Source organism: Budorcas taxicolor, chromosome 5 (genome assembly GCF_023091745.1).
Source record: "Budorcas taxicolor isolate Tak-1 chromosome 5, Takin1.1, whole genome shotgun sequence".
NCBI classification, from domain to species: Eukaryota; Metazoa; Chordata; class Mammalia; order Artiodactyla; family Bovidae; genus Budorcas; species Budorcas taxicolor.
In genome coordinates this window covers 86,553,795-86,578,671 of record NC_068914.1, presented here as the reverse complement: position 1 = coordinate 86,578,671, position 24,877 = coordinate 86,553,795, and the positions used below count along the sequence as shown (strand labels likewise).

General features: G+C 37.4%; 1 protein-coding gene across 1 annotated transcript in view; it reads right to left on the bottom strand.

Annotated features, from left to right (window-relative positions):
• Positions 1-24,877, bottom strand: part of KIF21A (kinesin family member 21A) — a 154,461-nt gene that overhangs the window by 78,519 nt on the left and 51,065 nt on the right. Inside the window, exons 2-3 of the mRNA XM_052640567.1 lie at positions 1,507-1,729; positions 1,194-1,376 (exon numbers count right to left, since the gene is read on the bottom strand). Coding sequence (XP_052496527.1) covers positions 1,194-1,376; positions 1,507-1,729 — 406 coding nt within the window. The remainder of the gene's footprint in view (positions 1-1,193; positions 1,377-1,506; positions 1,730-24,877) is intronic.

Genomic DNA, 24,877 nt, shown 5'->3' with positions numbered 1-24,877 from the left:
GAAGACTTAATCATGACTAATGAGTTAAGGACTAGATAAAATTATCCACTAATCCTCTGCAAGAGATAAATATTTATAAATACAAGTAAATTATAAAAAAATATGTATCAAATGTACACAAATCCTAAGCTTGAATGTTTAGGGAAGGTTTTAAGAATTTTTAGTGTTTGAACTAAAAGTATATTTCCTTTGGCCCTACAACCCTCCTTAGTGTATCTAAAAATTAATACTTAGTATTTTTGCAAGATGTGCTATATATCAATAGACTCTGATGAGACTGTGCTACCACCTTATAAGAGGATGTATATACCAACTTTTCTATCAATATGCTTAAAGTCACAATGCCTAATAAAATTTACAGGGTGAAAGGGAAGATAAAAGAACACTATTTCTTTCCTTTTTCCATCATTAGTTATCTTTCTTTTGGTAGAAACATATAATTATATTCTTCTTTGTTTTTATTAAATTGGAATGTCGATTAAAACTAGCAGTAAGATAACTGATGTTAATTTGAATTATTTTCTATTTTGTGCTATATAATGCTGAATAAAATGTTTCATCATTTGTCAAAATGATTTGCTTAGGTGATGTAGACTACAATTAGACTAGAATGCTCGTTGGACCAAGCGTACAGAATTATAATGGCACTGTCTACCCACTTGCAATACTGCTCAAATCTTAAATGTCTTCTTACTAGCATGACCTTCCTACCAGCCTAGACTGCCCTAAATTAATCCAAACCTGCCCTAATCTTTAGATACTTCATTAAAATATCCGCATATTCTTGTAGTAATACCAGCTTCTGCAGCCAGACTAGTGTTGCAGCATTAATTGTATTATTCCTCATATTCTCTCCTTCGCTTTTGGTATTAGTTACTGAATTCCCAGCACTTTGTGAGCCTAACTACATTACAAAAGTAATTCTCAGAAAAGAAAAAAAAATCTGAAATCAACAATATTAATTGTTTTACTCTATGGATGCTGGTCAAATATCTATAATCTTAAATGCCAGTAAATAAGGAACACTTATTACATATTATCTCTTGTTATTAGTGCTTATGGTAATTTACTCAAACAACATTTATTGAATACCATATGCCAAGCACTAAAATGGAAGCTGGACTATAAAGTCATAGGGCTATGGTCTTAAGAATAAGATTTAAAGGAAACTAATGACACAGTTAAACCATTACCTCTAAGAACTGGGCATTCACTTTAAAATCTGGAGGAGGAAGTCCGTTTTTAATGGAAGTGTGCTTTTTTTCTTCAATACTCTTGAAAAGATGTTTAACAGCACGAGAAATAATACCCTGTTCTTCCTCAATGATGTTAACATCAAATCCTGTTCCCATTGTGTATGTTTTGCCAGCTCCAGTCTAAATAAAAGAATGGAGAAAAATAGATGCTTGATCTTAATAACATAATCTCAAGCAACAAAAATGAAAGTGGAACTGAACTAACACTTCTGAAAAGTTACAGCTTCTATGAAAATAATTTGATACTTACTTGTCCATAGGCAAAAACTGTAGCATTATATCCTTCGAAACAGCCCTCAATTAGTTTTTCTATGCATTGAGTGTAGATCTGCTCTTGTTGGGAGTCAATGTCAAACACATAATCAAAAGTGAAAGCTTTATCTTTGCCTAGGAAGACTTGAGGTTCTCCAGGTGTTACAGATGTACAAATATGGCATCCCTCAATCCTTTCTTTGGCAAGCTGTGGTCTTATTCTGTAAGGCAAAAAACAGGAAGAAATAAAATAAGATACAGTAAATGGAAAAAAACTGAAGAAGCAGGATTTTGAAAAGCCTAGCCAAATCTTTTTAAATCACAAATGTAATCTAGTATTTACACCTTGAGCTGAAAAGTTTAAGTTAAATAATACTGAGTTAATTTCAATATGAGTTAATTAATCCAAAAAAATCATGACTAAGAGTAAAATTAATCTTAAAATTAAATACTTTTGTGAGTGAAATCTTTTCTCAACTCCATAAGAAGTAAAGACTCAGTTAAGTAAGTTCAACTACCAAAGTGCTATTTATTCTTATCTTCATTTTAGACTTTTTTCTTTATTTCCAAAGAGGATGATATCCAAAAGTGAGAAATTAAGAACATAGCATTTATTTTGATACCCATGACTCACCATTTTTTGCAAACTCCTCACTAATGGTTCCCAAACTTATTTGACCATAACCTTCTGTTAGCTTAACATATTTAAGCATAACCCCAGAATATATAATCCCACATTGTATATTCACTTATAAATATATGCATGTACCATATTGATTTGTTATATGATATATACAAAAGCAGAATTTTGAAAAGAATTTAAAAATAAAAACACAAAAAAGTTCTAAATATTTTCTCTCTAAAACTATTGAATCATCATTTACATCACAGCATTATACTTGACCTACACCCAACTCTCATACTTCAGATTCTAGGACCTCCTCTTATGCATTAGCATTCTGCTTTCAAGGCCAAGTTTTCAAAGAAGGAAAGTAAATATGGTGATATGTTAGTAACAGAACAAAGCAAAACCTGGCCCTGTTTTATTCACTCCATAAACAGGACCATCAGGACATACATGTCACTGATTTATTCTACTTGGGTTTTTAAGAGGTTCCTATTTGCCATGGAGAAAGAGAAGCAATTTAAGGAAGAAAGTAAAGACAACCAGTAATAGAAAATATAAAATGATACAGACAGAAAATAGGATTTTAAAGAAATCTCATTTTCAGAAATAGAGATCTATAGAAGTGGAATGAGTTCATCTATTTGTTAGAAATAAAGCCAAGCTGAAGTCCAGATCACCTGAGTTTTAATCCTTGATAATACTGAGAGGGGACTGAATTTCTGTAACCCTGGTTATCTTAAACAGAATTCTGTACTAGCACACACGTGTTAAGTAAGGAATCTTATTTATTTATGCAATTTTCCCTTCTTCTGTAATAATGATGTTTTTCTTCCATAAAGTCTTCAACTTCAATGATTTGTTTTAATAGCATGCAATAATCAATGGGGAGCTGGCCAGGTGCTGTGGAAAGAGTAATGAAGTGTCCATAGGAAACTTGGATTTTAATACTTCTCTCACTCTGTAGGTATCATGTGGTCTTCTCTTGGAGCTCCAATTTCCTCACCAGTTGACAGAAACTATCATTTTCAAGATTCCTTTCAGATCTAACATTATTTGTCTGAAGAACACTGAGTAATAATATTTATATACTATTATAAAGATAAAATTATAAGAAATAAAACAAATGTTTCTTACAAGAAATTATATCCATGGACTATAAAAACAGCCCATTGTAGTAAGCAGCTTTGACTTTCTGGTTCCACATTTTCTTGATGAGTTGTCTTTCTCAAAGTTAACATTCCCTTTTTCCAAACTCCCCTTTTCCTGTCACACTCCATCCATTCATGGGGATAAATATGATAAATACAATCCTCCTCAGGAGAGTCAAGAGGAGAAAAACAAATCCCCCATGCTCCTTGGAAGAATCACCATCCTGTCTGTTGGCCAGTTAGAAGAGTCAACTTCAATTACTCCCTATTCCATCTATCTAACCTATCTCTAAGAACTATTACTTATCTCAGAAATAGTTCATCCATTTTCTTCCCTTCCTCACCTAATCAAGCCACCATTATCTCTTACTTGGGTTATTGCAAAAGTCTTCTCACCAGAGAGCCTGTGTCAAATTTTGCCCCCTATCAATCTGTTCCACAGATTGGTACTGATATTTATAAAATATGAAGTTGATATATTTGTAAAATATGAAGTTTATATGATATTTGTAAAATATGGTTGATCACTGCCTTGCCTAAAACTCTTTGTGTGCGTGCTAAGTTGCTTCAGTTGTGTCCGACTCTTTGCAACTGTGTGGACTATAGCCCACCAGGCTACTCTATCGATGGGATTCTCCAGGCAAGAATAATGGAGTGGGATGCATGTCCTCCTCCAGGGGATCTTCTAGACCCAGGGATTGAACACACATCTCTTATGTCTCCTGCATTTGCAGGCGGGTTCTTTTACCACTAAACCCATCTGGGAAGCCCAAAGACCCTCTAGTATACCCTTAAATCACTCTGCAGTCTCCTCTTGCCATGGTTAATCTTCCCATCAAAAGACTTTTGTTAGTGATGGTAGTTGTGGTGACGGTTTATTTTCAGCTAGTTTCACTAACAAATTATGCTCTCTCTAGCATCTATGCTTTCAAATATGATTTTCTCTCCTGGACATTCCTCTTTCTCAATTCCCAACTCCTTTTCCAGCCTGAACATCTTGTTTTCAATCTCTGTTTAGATTTCACTTCTTTCAGAAGGACTCACCTAATTCTGCATTTCACCATAAAGTCATATCTGAGCTGAGGCTGTGTCTCCTGAGAGCTACCTCATTTATCCCCAAATTCTGCTCTCTCCCTGATTTATAGCTGCACTATGAAATTTAATAAACTCCATGTAATATAACAGATAAACATAAAAACAACTAAATGAAAATCAGTACTAGGCTACTGTTTGAAATCACTGCCTCATTAATTTTAAGTAAATGACTATGACCCTAGGCCATCTTATTTGGCTATTAAAATACTTTTAATTTAGTTTCAACATAAAGAATAAGCACTATTCGAATTGCAGATACTACAGCCAATTTTAGAATGCCAGTGTCATTCAGAATTTACCTAACCTCTACTCACCTGCTTATTATCCTTGCTAATGGCAAGGAGGAGTGCATTTGAAAGATGGATAATATGCATTCATACCATCTGCATGGGTCGGGAGAGTGACTTTAAAAACCAAAAAGATGGGTGGAACCCTTTTCTACCCAAAACAGGCAATGGCAGCTTCCCAGCAGTCTGAGAAATTCCCATCTATAAGGGGATGGTCTCTGGCACAAGCAGATAATTGGAAGCTGACTACACTTCAAAGTTCAGAGATATATTCATCCACCTTCTCAATTTCCTTTTGAAAATTCAGATTATAAACTTTCCAAATCTCTAAAATTATACTAAAGTCAGGAATTCTCAGATAGTCTTAACCCAAATCAATTAACCTATTTTAATAATGTAGAGTCTGAAATTTACATGGCAACAAGCTTCCATTTAGAAACTATAATTTGATGTTATATATAGACAAAATATACCACTCTTCTGGGAAAAACAAGACTAAAACTAAAATCTGATATTTATTATTTTATATATTTTGAAATACCTTCTTTCTTAGTTTTTATATAAAAATAAGAACATTAAACATACTCATCTAATCCCAACATTAAGAAATAATAAAAAGCCTTGCAGTCTTTTTTAAATGTTTATAATCAAACAACTAGATATATTAATATTTGAAACTGCTTCTTAAAGAAAAACAATTATGCATAAAACATGTCATAAATATTTAAGATATTTTAATACTACACAGCAATATTTAAAAAGCCAACAACAATGTGGGTTCTATCTAAAACAGTAATTTGCTAATGGAGATGGGTTTTTTCAAATGTTACAGTGGACATGAATATAGGCAAGGTGGGGCCATTATGGAAAATAGTGACAGTTTCACTAGAGAATATGCCCTGTTTCTTAGCATGAGATTTGGAACCTTTTATCCTTTGTGGGCTATTGACCAATAGGGTGGGATCTGAAAGGGGAAAATCCATGGAGAGCCATACAGAAATAAATATACTTTGTTATAACCAGTTTTTGAAGGTTGAAGGTTTGAAACAAAATATGATACAAGCTGTCAATTATTCAGTTTTAAGATAAAAGGACATGAACAAATGTATCCATGTTCTGAATCTTTCCATCAGCTTATAGCAGCTTTTTAGTTTCTGTCCTCACACTCTATTTAAACTGCTTGGACAGAAGGCACCAATGACCTTTTTATTTCCAAATACAATGGATCCTTTTTAGTCTTCATCTTACCTGACACATTTGATCCTATTCACAACCAGTAAGGGAGAAAAAATCTTTTTTCCTCTACCCTTCTAGATTCTCCTGACTAGGACCCTTTTGACAAGACAGATTAACAACATAAAAACAAACAAATTTATTAACTTTTGTATCATGCATATACATGGAAATATTCAGTGTTGAGTAAATCAAAGAGTGGTTGCAACTTGAATTTATATAGCATCTTAACAAAAAGAAAAAGGGCTTTGAGTTTCTTGTACAACAAATTGTCAGCATATAAATATGTGTAGGAGCTAGTGGAAGATAGAGGCTAATTAAGTATACTTTATTATGTAGGATACATTGGTGCAGTCTCTGGTAATTAACTTCTGTTCTTGGAGCAGAGCAGAGGGAGAAAACCTTTTAAAAGCGAGGTTCTGCTTTTGGGCAAATATCTGTTTCTTTTCATTGCCTTCAGCCCAAAACAATTCTTATGTCAAATTGGCATATAATGGGGTGGCATTTTCTGCTCCCCTACAAACACATTTCTCAGTAGTTAGCTTTTGTGACATTCCTTCTGAACTTATCTTTTCCTCCTGTATCTCATATGCCAAGTTGCCTTAAAATATCAGTGTTTTCCCTGCCACCAAAGCATTCCAGTTATTTAGCATGGTATCTATTCTAAGATTTTCCCAATCTGAATTCTGCCTACAATTCCACTCTCAGATCTAGTTACACTACTCAGCTACCTCAAACCACTGATCATTTTTTGATCAACTAACTACATACTTTCAGTCACTGTGCCAACCTACATGCTCTTCTCTCTACCTAGAACGCTGGACTTCTATGTTTCCGCATAGCAACTTCTTTGTAATTCTTTAAGACCTAATTCAAATATCAGTACATTTATAAAGCTTTCCCCTTCCTCCCAAACTTGAATTAGTCTATGCAGTTTATACAAGATTTTAGAATGTGCCAAATCGCTTCTGTCATCTTTGACTCTTTGCGACTCCATGGGCTGTAGCCTGCCAGGCTCCTCTGTCCATGGGATTCTCCAGGCAAGAATACTGGAGTGGGCTGCTGTTACCTTCTGCAGGGCATCTTCCCAACCCAGAGATCAAACCCATAATCCCTGTGTCTCCTGCATTGGCAGGCAAGTTCTTTACCACTGAGCCAACTGGGAAGAGATTTTAGAATAACAGATATCAAACTGAATTCTTATTGATCACTAGCAAATGAACTATTTGAGAACTGAGAATATAGCTTATTTAGGCATAAAATTAATTCAACAAACGTTGATTTACTGACTCCTATAAACTTCTCTAGTTACAGGGGAGGAATATTCCAATACTGGGCATGTGACTATCACAGTAACTTAACTTTTTCCCCATCAACTCTACTCTGTACTAGAAACTTGATCTTGAGCAATCATTTAACAAATGTATGTATTAATTTTCTAATCTATAAGATGAATATAGGAGCCTATATTTAATACTCCTAAAGTTCTAACTTTAAGTTGTATTTTAATTATTCCCTTATGAAAAGCAAAATGCTGACTTTAAAAGGTATCAACAAACAACTATTTTCTTCTACCACACCTTATATCCACCATTAGTCACATTACTCATTCCACATTCTTTATAGTTCCTATCATTCTCTTCAGTTTTTATAGTAATTACTACTGTGGCCACAGGGACAAAGAACTTCCTTCATAAAAACATTATGATGGCTCTTTGCAGTGTCAGTATCTAGTGAAGACTAGAAGAGAATCTGAGAATAAGACCAGTAAGTTTCCTTAATTTGGGCCTTATTTTCTGTTCTCTGCCCAAATAATAATCATAACTGGATTTATCAAATAAGCTAAGAGGACTAGTTCAAGATGTCCTAGATAATACAGAAATGTAAGACAAGCACATTTGGCAGAATTGCACACAATGTGCTCAGTAACATTTGATTTTTTGTGGCCACATGGATTGTAGCCTGCCAGGCTCCTCTGCCCACGGCATTCTCCAGGCAAGAATAATGGAGTGGGTAGCCTCTCCTTTCTCCAGGGGATCTTTCTGACCCAGAGATCAAACCTGGGTCTCCCACATTGCAGGCAGATTCTTTACCATCTGAGCAACCAGGGAAGCCCAGTAATATTTAAGGTCTAATTCTGCCACATATTCTTGGAAGAAGCATCCTATCATGAGATCTTAGCATACCTATACATTCTTTTTTTTAATTTTTAAGTGAGGCGTAGTTGCTTTACAATGTTGTGCTGGTTTCTCCATACAACAACATAAATCAGTCATAAGTATACATATGTCCTCTCCCTCTTGAATCCCTGAAAGTTCTTGCTCAATATGCCAAGAATGCAAAATCCTGGCAGCTCTTCTCATGGATCACTTCTCAAGGTTGCATTTGCAGCAAGCAACCGTTAGGGATAATGTCTTGCTCCTGACAAAGAGTTGGCTTGCTTCAGCAAAACAATGGAAACAATGGAAACAGTGAATAAATAATAAAAACGTGAATTCCCAAGTTCAGTGTTTCTTTTCCTTCCTATTTCATTGAGATATAATTGACATGCAAGTTGCTTCAGTTGTGTCCAACTCTTTGCAACCTTATGGACTGCAGCCAGCCAAGCTCCTCTGTCCAATGGGATTCTCCAGGCATGAATACTGGAAGGGGTTGCCATGCCCTTCTCCAGGGGATCTTTCCTGTTTCTCTTTGACCCAGGGATCAAACCTGTTTCTCTTATGCCTTCTGCATTGGTAGGCAGGTTCTTTACCACTAGTGCCACCTGGGAAGCACAGTAACTGATATGCAGCATTGTATCTGAGAGTTTCCCAGGTGGTGCTAATGGTAAAGAATCCACCTGTCAATGCAGGAGATGCAAAGGTGCAAGTTCAATCCCTAGGTCGGGAAGATCCCCTGGAGGAGGAAATGGCAACCTGCTCCAGTAGCCTTGCCTGGAAAATCCCATGGACAGAGGAGCCTGGTGGGCTACAATACATGGAGTTGCAAAGAGTTGAACACAAGTGAACACACACACTGTATATAAATTTAAGGTATACAATATAGTGATTTGACTTACATACATTATGAAATGCTTACCACAATAGTTCAATGAACTTTCATCATCTCATATAGGTACTAAAGATACAGATATTAAAGAAATAGAAAATATGTTTTTTTCTTGTGATGAATAGGTTGCTGTTTCTTGATATCCCACTGTTTGCATAGCATCCATGGAACAGGTCTGCCTGCATTGCCTCTTTTGGATTAGGGGTTCAGGGATGGGGAATCAGTTCCAATCACCAGGAAACTCATGATGCTTAGTGTGTGGTGAATAATAAAAATTCTTTGTCCCCAACTCAGGAATCTTCTATCTTCTGCCATGATATATGAAGCAGTGGAAAGATCAGCTTGTTTACCTGTAAATAAGATAAAATCCCAGACTCTGTACAGGTCTTTTAAAAAGTTTTATTTTATTTATTTGGCAGCATTGGACCTTAGTTGCAGCATGTGGGTCAAGTTATTTTCATTTTTCCCTACAAATAGAAAAGGAATAGCACACAAAATGTCATGCTTTTTGCCGCAGGCCATTGCTAATCTCTTGTCCTGTTAGAAAACACCATAGTCCTTAATCTACTGTTTCATAATCGTGACAAAATTTTCCATTACCTAAATGTCTTTATAAATGGTCTCTTCTTTTTTTGCTTGAGTTATTCTGACCTCATCGCCATGTGATTTTGGTAGTTGTCTAGTTTACTCAATAATCTGACCTGATTCCTATTTTGTGTGTCTCTCTTACTTGCAGCTATCTGTAACTAGCCCATTTGGCACCTTGTGAACACCTTCGTTTTTCTTACAGGACACCAATAAATCTGTTCCCTGAACAGATCTTTGCCTTTTTTAAAATCTCATTTGTCAGTAGATGATCATTATTAGTGAACAATACTTATTAGTATTCAATGTGATACCTTAATGTGAATTATATCCTACTAATTTCCTCCACTCTATTTCTTAAAAGTTAGGGCATTCTGTCACCACAACTATAAGTGACTGAACTTTTTGTCCCTTGTTTGATTCTCTCCTAGTTCATTCCAGTTAGTAGACACCACTAAGAATTTTCACTACTTTAACCCTCTACCTTCTATTCTAGAAGAGACATTCTGACACACAAGAGGAACTTGCTACAACATTTGTGGCCTTGCTGATTTATTTCCCTAAAAGAACAGGCACTGCCTTAATCATAAGTAACACAAATCCACAAAAATCTTCCCCTAAGTGGATCTTTAATTACAATTAGGTTGATGGGAAGAAACATATTTCTTCAAGACATTCACAAAAGAAGCACACCTCAGTAATTCCACTTAACAGATTAATTTTGAAAAAAGCCTAAGAACAATAAAGAACAACAATGTGTACCAGGGATCAGGAAGTATACGCTTCTGTGAATAATAGAGATGGTGAGAAGAACATACTTTTTAATATATTAATGATGAATCACTTTTCAAAATTGCTCAGAAAACTTATCCTAACCTGTATGATTAGCTATGTATCCTATTGCCTCATCTCTCTGTGGTCCAGCTGACTGAAGTTTTTTTCTTAGTTAGGAACACCAAAATATATGCTCAGACACATAGATTTTCAATGAAAATACTTAAAGCACAGTACATATACTACTTCTAGCTCAGGCAACATAACCAACCTGCTTAATACACAGAAAAAAACTTACAGAAAATAGAAAAAAATGAGGAGGCAGAGGAATATGTTAAAATGAAGGAACAAGATAGGATCTCAGAAAAAGAACTAAACAAAATAGAGATAAGCAATCTATCTGAGAAAGAGTTCAAGATAATGATCATACAGATGATCACTGAATTAGAGAGAAAAGGTGAAACATGATCACAGTGAGAATTTCAACAAAGAGTTAGAAAATATAAAAAAGAAGCAATCAGAGCTGATGAATATAATAACTGAAGTGAAAAATACACTAGTGGGAAACAACAGTATATTACATGACCTTGGCATACCAAGTAGTTTCCAAATCGGTCAATATTTAAATTCTTTGCCTATTTTCGAGAAAATCACTGGATCAAAAATGTCGTTAAGTGTGGTTATGCTGCTGCTGCTGCTGTTGAGTCGCTTCAGTCGTGTCCAGCTCTGTGCGACCCCATAGACGGCAGCTCACCAGGCTCCCCTGTCCCAGGGATTCCCCAGGCAAGAACACTGGAGTGGGTTGCCATTTCCTTCTCCAATGCGTGAAAGTGAAGTCACTCAGTCATGTCCAACCCTCAGAGACCCCATAGACTGCAGCCTTCCAGGCTCCTCCGTCCATGGGATTTTCCAGGCAAGAGTACTGGAGTGGGGTGCCAATGCCTTCTCCAGTGGTTATGCTAGAGGTTCCTTATTAAATCTACTATATTACATATTGAAAATAAGCTTTAATGTAGGGAAAGAAATGTCTCCCATTTGATTCTTAAAACACACACACACACACACACACACACATACCAGATCAGCAATCTTGAAGACAAAGCAGTGAAAGTCAGCCAAGCTGAAAGGGTAAAAAGGGGGACTTTAAAAATGAGGGATATTTTAAAGAACCTCTATGACAACATCAAGAATACTAACATTTGCATTATTAAGGTCCCAGAAGGAGAAGAAAGAGAAAGGGGTAGAGAATTTCTATTTGAAGAAATAATAGGTGAAAACTTTCCTGACTTGAGGAAAGAAACATACATTCAGGCCCAGGAAGCACAGAGTCCTAAACAAGATGGACCCAAAGAGGTCCATACCAAGATACAAGTAAATGGCAAAAATTAAAGATAAACAGAGATCTGCAAAGCAACAAGAAAAAGCAAGTCATTATAAACAAGGAAATTCCTATAAGATACTTGAATTTTCAGCAGAAATTTTGCAGGCCAGGAGAGAATGGCCCAATATATTCAAAGTGAATATATTTTTTCACTTTGAAAGAAAAAAACATACAACAAAGATTATAAGAATATTCTACCTGACAAGATTGTCATTCAAAATTAGAGAAGATAAAGATTTTACAGACAAGCAAAAAAAAAAAAAAAAAAGACTGTGTCACCAATAAACTGGTCTTATAAGAAATATTGAAGAAACATCTCTAAGTAGAAAAAGCCACAACTAGAAATAAAGCAGTTATGAAAGGAAAAATCTAATGGTAAAGGCAAACATAAAGCTAGTAGGAAGGCTAAAAGACAAAAGAAGTAAAAGTACTACCTTGAAAAGTAAAATCATTAATACCTACAGTCAGTAGTTAAGGGATTCACAAAACAAAAAGATATAAAATATGATGTCAAAAACATAAAATGTTGAAATGGGTAGGGGATAGTAAAAATGAAGACCTGTTATAATGTGTCAAACTAAGAGATTATCAACTTAAAATAGACAACTATATGCATAGATTGTAATATATAGGGTAACCACAAGTTAAAAACCTATAAAGATACACAAAAATAAAGAGAAAAAAATCTAAACAAAACTCTAAAGGTAGCCATCAAATCACAGGGGAAAAGAGCAAAAGAAGAGGAAGGGAACAGAAGATAACTACAAAAATAACCAGAAAACAAGTTTAAAAGTGTCAATAAGTACCATATCTAGTAATAATTACTTTATATGTAAGCAGACTAAATGCTCCAATCAAGAGACAGAATGGCTAACTTGATTTTTTTTAAAAGACCTATTATATGCTGCCTACAAAAGACTCCAGATATAAAGGCACACAGAAACTGAAAGTGAGGGGATAGAAAAAGGTATCCCATACAAATGGAAATCAAAAGAAAATGAAGGTGGCAATACTGATATCAGACTTTAAGAGACAAATATATTATAAAATAAAGGTATCAATCCAACTAAAAAATATAGCAAAGACAAATACATATGCACTCAACATAGGAACACCTAACTACATACAAATGTTAACAAGCATAAAGTGGAAATTCACAGTAACACAATAAAAGTAGGGGACTTTAGCACCCCACTTACATCAATGGACAGATCACCCAGACAGAAAATCAACAAGGAAAACACTGGCCTTAAATTTCACATTAAATCAGCCTGGGAATTAATAGATATACAAAAAATATTTTCATCCTCTAAAACATCAGAATACATTCTTTTCAAAAGCATAGTGAGCATTATCCAGGATAGATCTCATGTTAGGCCACAAAACAAGTTTCAATAACTTTAAAAAGACTGAAATCATATCAAGTATCTTTTCTAGACACAATGGTATGTGACTAGAAATCACCTAAAAGAAAAAAAAAATTCTTTAGCCATAAAAAAGAATAAACTCTCGCCATCTGCAACAACATGGATGGATCTAGAGGGCATTATGCGAAGTGAAATAAATTGGACAGAAAAGGATAAATTCCATATGATCTCACATACATGTAGTATCTAAACAAAGAAAATAAAATGAAAAGATATTCATAGATACAGGGAATAAACTGGCAGTTGTCAGACAGAAGGGAGAGTGAGACTGGGCAAAATAGATAGAAGAGGAACAAACTTACAACTATAAATCACAACGGTATACAGCATAAAAAATACAGTCAATAATACTATAATAACTTTGTTTGAGGACAAACAAACTATAACAACTTTTTCTGAGGACAAACAAACTAGGCTTATCATCGTGATCATTTTATAATGCATTCAAATGTTGAATCAGTATGCTGTACACCTGAAACTAGTATGCTATTGTATGCCAACTAGCTAACTATACTTCACATACAAAAACAGAAACCTGCTTTTTGCTAATCAGTTCAGTTCAGTTCAGTCGCTCAGTCACGTCCGACTCTTTGCGACCCCATGAATCGCAGCACGCCAGGCCTCCCTGTCCATCACCAACTCCCGGAGTTCACTCAGACTCGCATCCATTGAGTCAGTGACGCCATCCTGCCATTTCATCCTCTGTCGTCCCCTTCTTCTCCTGCCCTCAATCCCTCCCAGCATCAGAGTCTTTTCCAATGGGTCAGCTCTTTGCATGAGGTGGCCAAAGTACTGGAGTTTCAGTTTTAGCATCACTCCTTCCAAAGAAATCCAGGGCTGATCTCCTTCAGAATGGACTGGTTGGATCTCCTTGCAGTCCAAGGGACTCTCAAGAGTCTTCTCCAACACCACAGTTCAGAAGAAGGCTGAGCGCCGAAGAATTGATCCTTTTTTGCTAATAGTGTTTTCCATTTAAAATAAAGCCTAACAACAAGTATTAGATCTATTATTTTATAGCAATCTTATATTACATGTAGAGATACACTAGACAAAACTAGACTAAAGTGCCATTCCTAGTAACTTTGGTTTCTAGTCATTGCAGTTAACCTTCCTCACACTGTAGCAGTATAATCAGTGGTTCACAGGATGTGTTCAGAGAAGAAAACTCAACAGAAGTTGACAGAAGTTGAAGTTTATAAACCTGATTTTGGATTGCATTCCCCACTCCACTCTTGTTGGACAAAACTACCCCAAACATGGACAGACACAACCAGGAGGAAGGGAGGTAAGATGTGGAATATGGGTTTTTTCCCCTCAAACAACACTGGATTACTAACATCTAAATTGATTTTCTATTGCTATGTATCAAATTTCTATTAGCTTAGGGCCTGAGAGAATCCAGATATATTATCTCACATTTTCTATAGATGAGAAATTCAGGCTGAGACCTCTGGTCAAAGTCTCATCAGGCTCAAATCAAGCCATCAGCTGGGCAGCATTCTTAGAGTTTCAGGATTCTCTTCCAAGTGCATTCAAGTTGGTGAAAAAATTCATTTGCTTGCAGTTGTAGGACTAAGGTTCTTTTTTCTCTGCTGCCACATGAGGAGCTCTCAACTCCCACATTCCACTGTCAGGTTCTAGCTGTACGGCGCTCTTAGAACATGACATCAGATTGCTTCAAAGCTACCAAGAAAAAGTTCCTGCTCCAGTCTGAAGCTGTCTCATATAACATAATGCAATTATGAGAGTGACTTCTCATCACTCTTGACAAATTCTACTGATTAGAAGCAAGTCACAGATACTGCACACACTGAAGCAGAGATTTCAGAACGGCATGAACACCATCCCTTTACTGTTGATCCAATGATACAGGCAAGGATCACTGAATGTCACCTTAGAGTTTGTCTGCCACAGTCAAGAAAGTTCTTTCTCAGAAAATGTGATATTTGATTAGACACTTTAAGAATGAGGAATCAACTGTGTGAAAGCAATGGGCTAAGGAGGCATCCACTGGGAATACAGGGAAGGGGAAATGGGATAAGGAAGGAGACAGAACTGAAAATGACTCCTAGCCATAGCCATATTAGTTATCTTTTCATTTCATCACTTGGTGCTAATGAAGCAAATAAAGATACAGTGTGAGTTTTATAAACCCAAATATCCAAGTTCTTAAAAATTTCATACCCCAAGAGGTATGCATTAATGTAAGAGACACAGAAAAAATGATGTATAAAGTGGCAACTTTATAAAAAAGTAATGTACTCTTGTTAAAAACCAAACATATTTATAGAATGAGTATATGAAATGGAGTATAACCTAATTTTTCAGATAAAACTTGAGGTCTCCCACCAAGATATTTCCAATTTGAGAGGGTATTACACATTTTCTCTCTCTGCAATTAGGGGAACTTTGGTGGAAATGCTTGACACTCAATGCTATTTTGCTTCTAGTCTCTACTTCAAACCTCATTATATATTAATGAGGGGAAATTTACAAATCTTAAGAAATAAAATTCTCAGCACATAATCTCAAATGTAATACACAGGAGCATATGTACCACAATCTTTACAGGGCAAGCTACAGACTAAATTGTTTAAAAGACATTTAAATGTATATATCATGTAGTCATCCCACACTGGAGTCTTGGGCATTGTTCAGTTCAGTTCAGTCTCTCAGTCGTGTGCAACTCTTAGCGATCCCATGGGCTGCAGCACACCAGGCTTCTCTGTCCATCACCAACTCCCAGAGTTGCTCAAACTCATCCGAGTTGGTGATGCCATCCTACTATCTCATCCTGTCATCCCCATCTCATCCTGCCTTCAATCTTTCCCAGCATGAGGGTCTTTTCCAATGAACTGGTTCTTCACATCAGGGGGCCAAAGTATTGGAGTTTTAGCTGCAGCATCAGTCCTTCCAATGAATATTCAGGATTGATTTCCTTGAGGATTGACTGATTGGATCTCCTTGCAGTCCATGGATTCTCAATAGTCTTCTCCAACACCATAGTTCAAAAAAATTAATTCTTCGGTGCTCAGCTTTCTTTATAGTCCAACTCTTACATCCATACATGACTACTGGAGAAACCATAGCTTTGACTGGATGGACATTTGTTGGTAAAGTAATGTCTCTGTTTTTTAATATGCTGTATAGTTTGGTCATAGCTTTTCTTCTAAGGAGCAAGTGTCTTTTAATTTCATGGCTGCAGTCACTGTCTGAAGTGATTTTGGAGCCCAAGAAAATAAAGTCTCTCACTGTTTCCATTGTTTCCCCATCTATTTGCCATGAAGTGATGGGACCAGATGCCATGATCTTAGTTTTCTGAATTCTGAGTTTTAAGCCAGCTTTTTCACTCTCTTCTTTCACTTTCATCAAAAGGCTCTTTAGTTCTTTGCTTTCTGCCATAAGAGTGGTGTCATCTGCATATCTGAGGTTATTGATATTTTTCCCAGCAATCTTGACTCCAGCTTGTGCTTCATCCAGCATGGCACTACACCTGATGTATTATGCATATAAGTTAAATAAGCAGGGTGACTACTTAAAAAGCAGAGACATTACTTTGCCAACAAAGGTCCATCTAGTCAAGGCTATGGTTTTTCCAGTAGTCATGTATGGATTTGAGAGTTGGACTGTAAAGAAAGCTGAGCATGGAAGAACTGATGCTTTTGAACTGTGGTGTTGGAGAAGACTCTAGAGAGTCCCTTGGACTGCAAGGAGATCCAACCAGTCCATCTAAAGGAGATAAGTCCTGGGTGTTCATTGGAAGGACTGATGTTGAAGCTGAAACGCCAATACTTTGCCCACCTGATGTGAAGAGCTGACTCATTTGAAAAGACCTTGATGCTGGGAAAGATTGAGGGCAGGAGGAGAAGGGGACGACGGAGGATAAGATGGTTGGATAGCATCACAGACTCGATGGACATGAGTTTGGGTAAACTCTGGCAGTTGGTGATGGACAGGGAGGCCTGGCGTGCTGCGGTCCATGGGTCGGAAAGAGCTGGACACGACTGAGTGACTGAACTGAACTGAACTGAAGCAGGGTGACAATATACAGCATTGACACATTCCTTTCCTGATTTGGAACCAGTCTGTTGTTCCATGTTGGGCATTGTACTAAAAGCTTTTTGTTCACTGGTTGGTTGGTTTTGTTTTTGTTCTTGAAGATCCAAATGCATATCCTATTTTTTGTGGCAAAAATTTTTAACAATAGGCCAAAGTCTATTCTTTCATTTCTCTTTAAAAATATTTTGCTATTAATAAAATTTTTATCTGAATATCCTGCATATTTCAAGCCTCCTAGCAGCTATGCTATGCTATGCTATGCTATGCTAAGTCACTTCAGTCATGTCCAACTCTGTGCAACCCCATAGACGGCAGCCCACCAGGCTCCCCCATCCCTGGGATTCTCAAGGCAAGAACACTGGAGTGGGTTGCCATTTCCTTCTCCAATGCATGAAAGTGAAAAGTGAAAGTGAAGTCGCTCAGTTGTGTCTGACTCTCAGCGACCCCATAGACCGTAGCCCGCCAGGCTGCTCCATCCATGGGATTTTCCAGGCAAGAGTACTGGAGTGGGGTGCCATTGCCTTCTCTGCTCCTTGCAGCTAGATGTGGCCATATGGTTAAGTTTGGGTTAATGTGAGCAGTTAAATAGAAGAGATGGCCTTCTCTCTCTCTCTCTCTCTTTTTTTTCCCCCTCTTCCGAGTGCCTGAAATGCGGAAGTGATGGTGGTGTATCATCTTGACTCATGTGGACAAGAGCAACACTCAAAGGATGGTGGAGCAACAAACCAAGTATCCTGGATCTCCTATACAATGGAATATAGCTCTGGGCTGTGTATGCCCAGGCTGTAAGGTGGAAGGCTCTATTTTGATTAAGCCTTTGTAATTTAGGGTCATTGTTAGAGCAGCTGAACCTATTTCCTAACTAACACAGAATATGATAGCTGCCCTATCAGAACCTGGGCTTTCCAGGTAGCTAAACAGTAAAGAATCGCCTGCCAGTGCAGGAGACGTGGGTTTGAGCCCTGGGTCTAGGAGATCCCCAGAAGGCAGAAACTACAACACACTCTAGTGTTCTTGCCTGGAGAATCCCATGGACAGAGGAGCCTGGTAGGCTACAGTCCATAGGATCACAAAAGGTCAGACACAACTGAACGTGCACACACATGCTATCCGAACCTACAATATGTGGTACTGACTTGGAGATTGAATGGTAGGTGATGATGAACAGAAAGCAAGAAGACAAGTTTGCTGACTCTTGCTATGCCACAGCAAAATGTTTAGTAGAACTGTCATCTTGAAAGTTAGCACTTTAAAAGTAATAACTAAGCCTCCAGCTTGAGAAAAAGTGAATGGAAAAAGTATGAATGGTAGTATGCATGGCTACCTTTTTGATTCTTCCAACAACAGGTTTTAAAAGATATAAACACAGCCTAAATAAGGAAGTCTTAAGAAGATATGGAAGATAATTCAGTACTGCTCATCCCACCTGTAGTTTGAAGCCTAAATTGACTGAGTGTCTAGTGAGTGTATTGCTACCTAATTCTTCTATATTCCAGTCACACATAGTTAAAACAAGAGGTTCAGAAAGTATTGCTTAAGCTAATATGAACCTGAGATTCCAAGAGTTCAACAGTCAATGAGATTCACCCCAGCAATCAGGAAGATATTAAGAGAACTTTCCTCTCATATAAGCCTCAAGACAACTGACCTTGATTTAGACACTGAAGGATTTGCTGAACACAAAGGCCAACAATTAAAATCCAGTTATTTATCCAAGAAATTAAATTGAATTGATTAATGTTTGGCTACGTTTACTTGCACTTGAAATTAATCAGTATAAATAGGCAGAAAATGCAGTAAGGTTTTGAGGGGATGTACTACACACACTGGCTTCCCAGTTGGCTCAGCGGTAAAGAATTCACCTGCCAATGCTGGAGATGTGAGTTCCATCCCTGGGTTGGGAAGATCCTTTGGAGGAGGGCATGGCAACCCACTCCAGTATTCTTGTCTGAGAAATCCCATGGACAGAGACACCTGGCAGTTTCAAGTCCATGGGATCTCAAAGAGTCAGATAAGACTGAGCAACTGAGCACACACACACACACACACACACACACACACACACACACACACAGACTATAAAAGCTTATAATTGTTCAACACAAAGACAACCCTTTAGGCTCTCTTGCCTGCACTAGCAGGAAGTCAACTTTGAAAGCCATCTAATCCCTACAAAAGGTATACTTTTTTAAGGCCCACTTTAGATCTACACTTGGAGAATAACAGACAATAGAGAATTTCCCAAAGGACAAGGTCAGGAACCATGGAGAAAAATTATTGCCCCCCAAGGCAGAGGGACAAGTTTGTCAAGAGGACTAACAAAGAAACTTTTCTACTACAAGGATAAAAATCTTCGTGATTCCTACACACAGGATTTGACCACTGCTAAGGGACTATTAGGTTTCCCATCTTCCCCTTTTCCAAATGGGAGTGTCTTATTCTGCTTCTCTTCTACTTCTGTCTTTTGTATGTGTTACCTTGCTTCATATTTGCCACTGTATATTGGATATCTATGTGGGGGGAGCAGAGGGCACATAAATCTACTTTCAGATCAGATGTGCCAAATATAGGAAGTAATATCAGGAACTGAGAAAAAGAACTGACCTCACATTACACAGATATAATGAATTATGAGAAGAATCAGACTTAGAGATGGACTAGATAAGTTTCATGCTCAGGAGATAAGAGTGCACATAGCAGAAACTATTAGATGTCTCCCCAAATCCATGTTCTTTTTTTCACAGTAATGAGAATTTTAGCTAGGTATATAGCATTCTTCATTGTCTAGCTTCCTTTGCTGCTACATATGGTGATATGACTGAATTCGGCCTAATACAGTGCAAGAAAATTGATGTGTGCTACTTCCGGCTCAATTCCTTTGAAGAAAGGATAAAGTCCTCCCTTTTCAGTTTCTTGATAGGAAGTATCCATGGTGGTCTCCATCCATAAACAAGATCAACATTCAAGGGACAGCAAAGTGAAAATATGGTAGGTGACTGGGTCTTCTCCAGGGGTTCCAACCTCTGGGAATTAATGCCTGATGATCTGAGGAGGAACAGTTAGAACTGGACATGGAACAACAGACTGGTTCCAAATAGGAAAAGGAGGATGTAAGGCTGTATATTGTCACCCTGATTATTTAACTTATATGCAGAGTACATCATGAGAAACGCTGGGCTTGAAGAAGCACAAGCTGGAATCAAGATTTCTGGGAGAAATATCAATAACCTCAGATATGCAGATGACACCACCCTTATGGCAGAAAGCGAAGATGAACTAAAAAGCCTCTTGATTAAAGTGAAAGAGGAGAGTGAAAACGTTGGCTTAAAGCTCAACATTCAGAAAACGAAGATCATGGCATCCGGTCCGATCACTTCATGGGAAATAGATGGAAACAGTGGAAACAGTGTCAGACTTTATTTTGGGGGACTCCAAAATCACTGCAGTTGGTGATTGCAGCCATGAAATTAAAAGACGCTTACTCCTTGGAAGAAAAGTTTTGACCAACCTAGATAGCATATTCAAAAGCAGAGATATTACTTTGCCAACAAAGGTCCGTCTAGTCAAAGCTATGGTTTTTCCAGTGGTCATGTATGGATGCGAGAGTTGGACTGTGAAGAAAGCTGAGCGCCAAAGAATTGATGCTTTTGAACTGTGGTGTTGGAGAAGACTCTTGAGAGTCTCTTGGACTGCAAGGAGATCCAACCAGTCCATTCTGAAGGAGATCAGCCCTGGGATTTCTTTGGAACAAATGATGCTAAAGCTGAAACTCCAGTACTTTGGCCACCTGATGCCAAGAGTTGACTCATTGGAAAAGACTCTGATGCTGGGAGGGATTGGGAGCAGGAGGAGAAGGGGACGACAGAGGATGATATGGCTGGATGGCATTACTGACTCAATGGATGGGAGTCTGAGTGAACTCTGGGAGTTGGTGATGGACAGGGAGGCCTGGCGTGCTGTGATTCATGTGGTCGCAAAGAGTCGGACACGACTGAGCAACTGAACTGCACTGAAACTGATCTGAGGAGGAACTGATGTAATAATAATAGAAATAAAATACACAGTGAATGTAATACACTTGAATCATCCCCAAACCATCCCAGCCTCCCCAGTCCATGGAAAAACTGTCTTCCACAAAACCTGTCTCTGGTGTCAAAAAGGTTGGGGAGTGCTACTCCAGATTCCTTGCTAATTTTGGAGTACCATAATAATTTCTATCATATCTAAACAACTGAGGTTTTGGATCTCTGTGTTAGCAGCCAAGCCTGTATCCTTATACTTGCTTATAAAACTATACCATGAAACTTTTCAACACATTGTATAGATACATGTAGAGACACATGGAATAGATTTAAAAGCCTATTCCAGCTAAACTGTTGGGTAATTTAGATCATGACTCAGTACTGAAAGAGTTAACTCTTGTAGATTGATACGAAGTCTGGGGCCTTCAAGGAGGAAGGCGTCCAGGGCCTTCAAAGAGGAGAAAGGGGTCCAGGAAAGGAGGAAAAAAGGACAAACTTTTTTGCTACATTGCTTTATCTTAGTAACATAGATATTTTTTCTTAAACTCTGAGTTGTTATGACAACAATTTTTAAGACTAACTTTCTTTAAGCCCAGAGCTAACAATTACTCAACAAAAAAACTCATCTTGCTCAAGGGAGTTTTTTCTTAAGCTCTGTACTAATGATTAAATAATAACAATGTATCTTGCTCAAGGACATGTTTCCTCTTCTTAACAAGAAACTTCTGACAAATCTTGTTATATTAAGATGTATGTTGTGGGAGTGTGTCTAGTAAGGCCTTTCTATTGTTAGTTCTAATCTTGTTAATTTAAGATGTATGTTGTGGGAGTGGGTCTGGTAAAAGTATATAATGCTTGATAAGACTAGTGAGTGGGGCGCTCTCTGTCCCCTCTCTGTCTATTTCAGAAGTTTTCCTGTTCTTTTTCACTGTAATAAAACTTCTGCCACACGAAAGCGCCAAATGATCAAGCCTGGTCCCTGGTCCTGAAGCTAAATCTTCCTCTTCAGAGAACACAAATCTGACATTGTTCACTTTAAGCTATCACTATGATAATTCTGTATTTTCTAAAACCATTTGCTACAAAATAATAATAGTGACTAAAATACAGTGATAAATTACCAAACTTTAAAAATTTAAGAAAACTAAACAGTCTAAAATCTCACTGAAATGAAATATATTCTATATTAGAAATTGGTAAGCACAATAAGAATGCCCTGAATTATAAAATTTAGGAAATAACTTGTCAAGGTGACAATTTTTAATATATAATTTTTGTATTAGCACATACATGTTTTAGAGTCATTAGAACAGAAATTTTTCATCAGTTCATCTCCTCAATTAAAAAAAATAACTTTAAAATAAAAAAATATATGGAATTTAGAAAGATGGTAATGATAACCCTGTATGCGAGACAGCAAAAGAGACACAGATGTATAGAACAGACTTTTGGACTCTGAGGGAGAGGGAGAGGGTGGGATCATTTGGAGAATGGCATTGAAACAAGTATACTAACATGTAAGAAACAAATCACCAGTCCATGTTCAATACAGGATACAGGATGCTTGGGGCTGGTGCACGGGGATGATCCAGAGAGATGATATGGAGTGGGAGGTGGGAGGGGGGATCAGGATTGGGAACTCATGGACACCCGTGGCTGATTCATGTCAATGTATGGCAAAACCAATACAGTATTGTAAAGCAAAGTAAAATCCTTTTACAAGGATGAAAATGATGAAAAGATGAAAATCCTTTAAATTAGAAATTCACAGAAGCTTAAATAATTTAATACCATTTCAATTGATGATTACATGTTGTAAAGATTTATAAGTGGTTTCCACCATGCAGCCTATCCCTCTGTTGCTAGATCTTGTGGGATGTCATGCAGTCTAGGATTTGACGACTTAACACTTTCTTCTTCCCTTATTCTACCTACCCCCACCACATACCTTACCTTCATGCGGTATATCTGTCTTTATCCCACACAAATTTCCACTCAAATTATACTTTTCAAAATATGCTTTGCTGCTGCTGTTTAGTCGCTAAGTTGTGTCTGATTCTCTGAAACTCCATGGACTATAGCCAGCCAGGCTCCACGGTTCATGGGATTTCCCAGGCAGTGGAAGTGGGTTGGAGTGGGTTACCATTTTCTTCTCCAGGGCAAATTATGCTTTAGGGGATGTTAAAACCTGTAATATCTCTCACTTATCTTGTTGTGTCTCTCTTCTCCCATTTAGAACTATGCTTTCCACCATACAGGTTCTTAGATGGGTGAGAGAGGGAAGACTACGGAAACAATTCAAAATGGCAAAAAGTGAGCTCTCTCCCAGCTGTGTAACCCACCCATGATACAACCTTTATACAGTATGGTATTTAGTTAATTCCTCCTACATTTTCATGACAGTTATTCAATAAATAGCTGACTGGTTGTCTTAAAGAAGGGGAAAACAATTTGTAAGCATTTAGTGAGATGATTAACAATATTGATGGAGATAATATTTATCATGTTCACTCTATATGCCAGTCACTTTACATATAATATTTTGTGCCTGCACCCACAGCATGCCTCTACCATCATTTCTTCCAGTTTCTGTTCATACAACTGTTGGCTGGTCCTCTCAGTTTGCAGTGATGTACATTTTGTTGTACATAAAGAAGGTTACCCTAGTTTTGCTCAGCATTTCTTTGAAGAATCTCCCTGAATACTTGCATTCCAATCCAACAGTTATTCCACTGTTTCTTTGTGGAAAGCTCAGCACTTATACACCTTTTATCAATCATTTGTATTGGCCAGATAGTGAAATAAATGGCAGTATTCAGCCAAAGTAAAGTGCATGACACTTGGCACAGTTCCCTCAGCTCAAAGAGGAAGCTGGTGTTCTCATTAGCTAAAATGAATTGCAGCACAGTGTAATCACATTCAAGGAACAATTCACCACCATCTGTTGGGCTGGCTCTCATTGGTAAAGAGCATAAAATAAAATTCAGATCATGAGAAAATATATACTATAAAGGAACTAGACTAGATATTATATATGCAAGGATTATCATTTCAAAAGAAAATGTTTCAGAAATAAATAGCAATAAAGAACCTGCTATGTACTAAACTCTGTTTTTTATTTTCTGCAGATGTTTCAGCTGCACTAGCATCATCTCCTAATACTTTTACCTATCCCAGCCTTACCTGGAAAGAGGGCTGGGCTCCTGGTACTACCCTGAAACTGCAGCAGCATGGAACCAGACATGGTCTGACAAAACTCAGAGGCCCTGGCCCCTACCACTGCTTATAGACTCAAAAGATGAACTGCTCCATAGGTTGTAGGATCTGGCTTCCCAACAGTTGCCCAAAGGGCTGAGAGGAAGAACCCAGGAGAACAGGAGGCAAATATAGATCAATAAATGACAAGAGAGAGAAAGAAGAGGCAGATAAATTATTCCACTTTCTCCCTCCAAAAGACTACTGTAAAGTGAGTGTTTCCACACAGCTTATCCAGAGACATCTTTAAACACATGCCTATGTTTTCAATTCAATATATATACTTTATATGTACCATCCCATTTTCAAAGCTTTGCTTAATTTCCCCCTCAGTTTTGTTACCCTCAGACTGTACTCCTGGCAAAGCATCAGCATGCTACAAGGCTTTGCCTCAGCTCTGTTGTCTAGGAAATCAGGGTAAAATAAA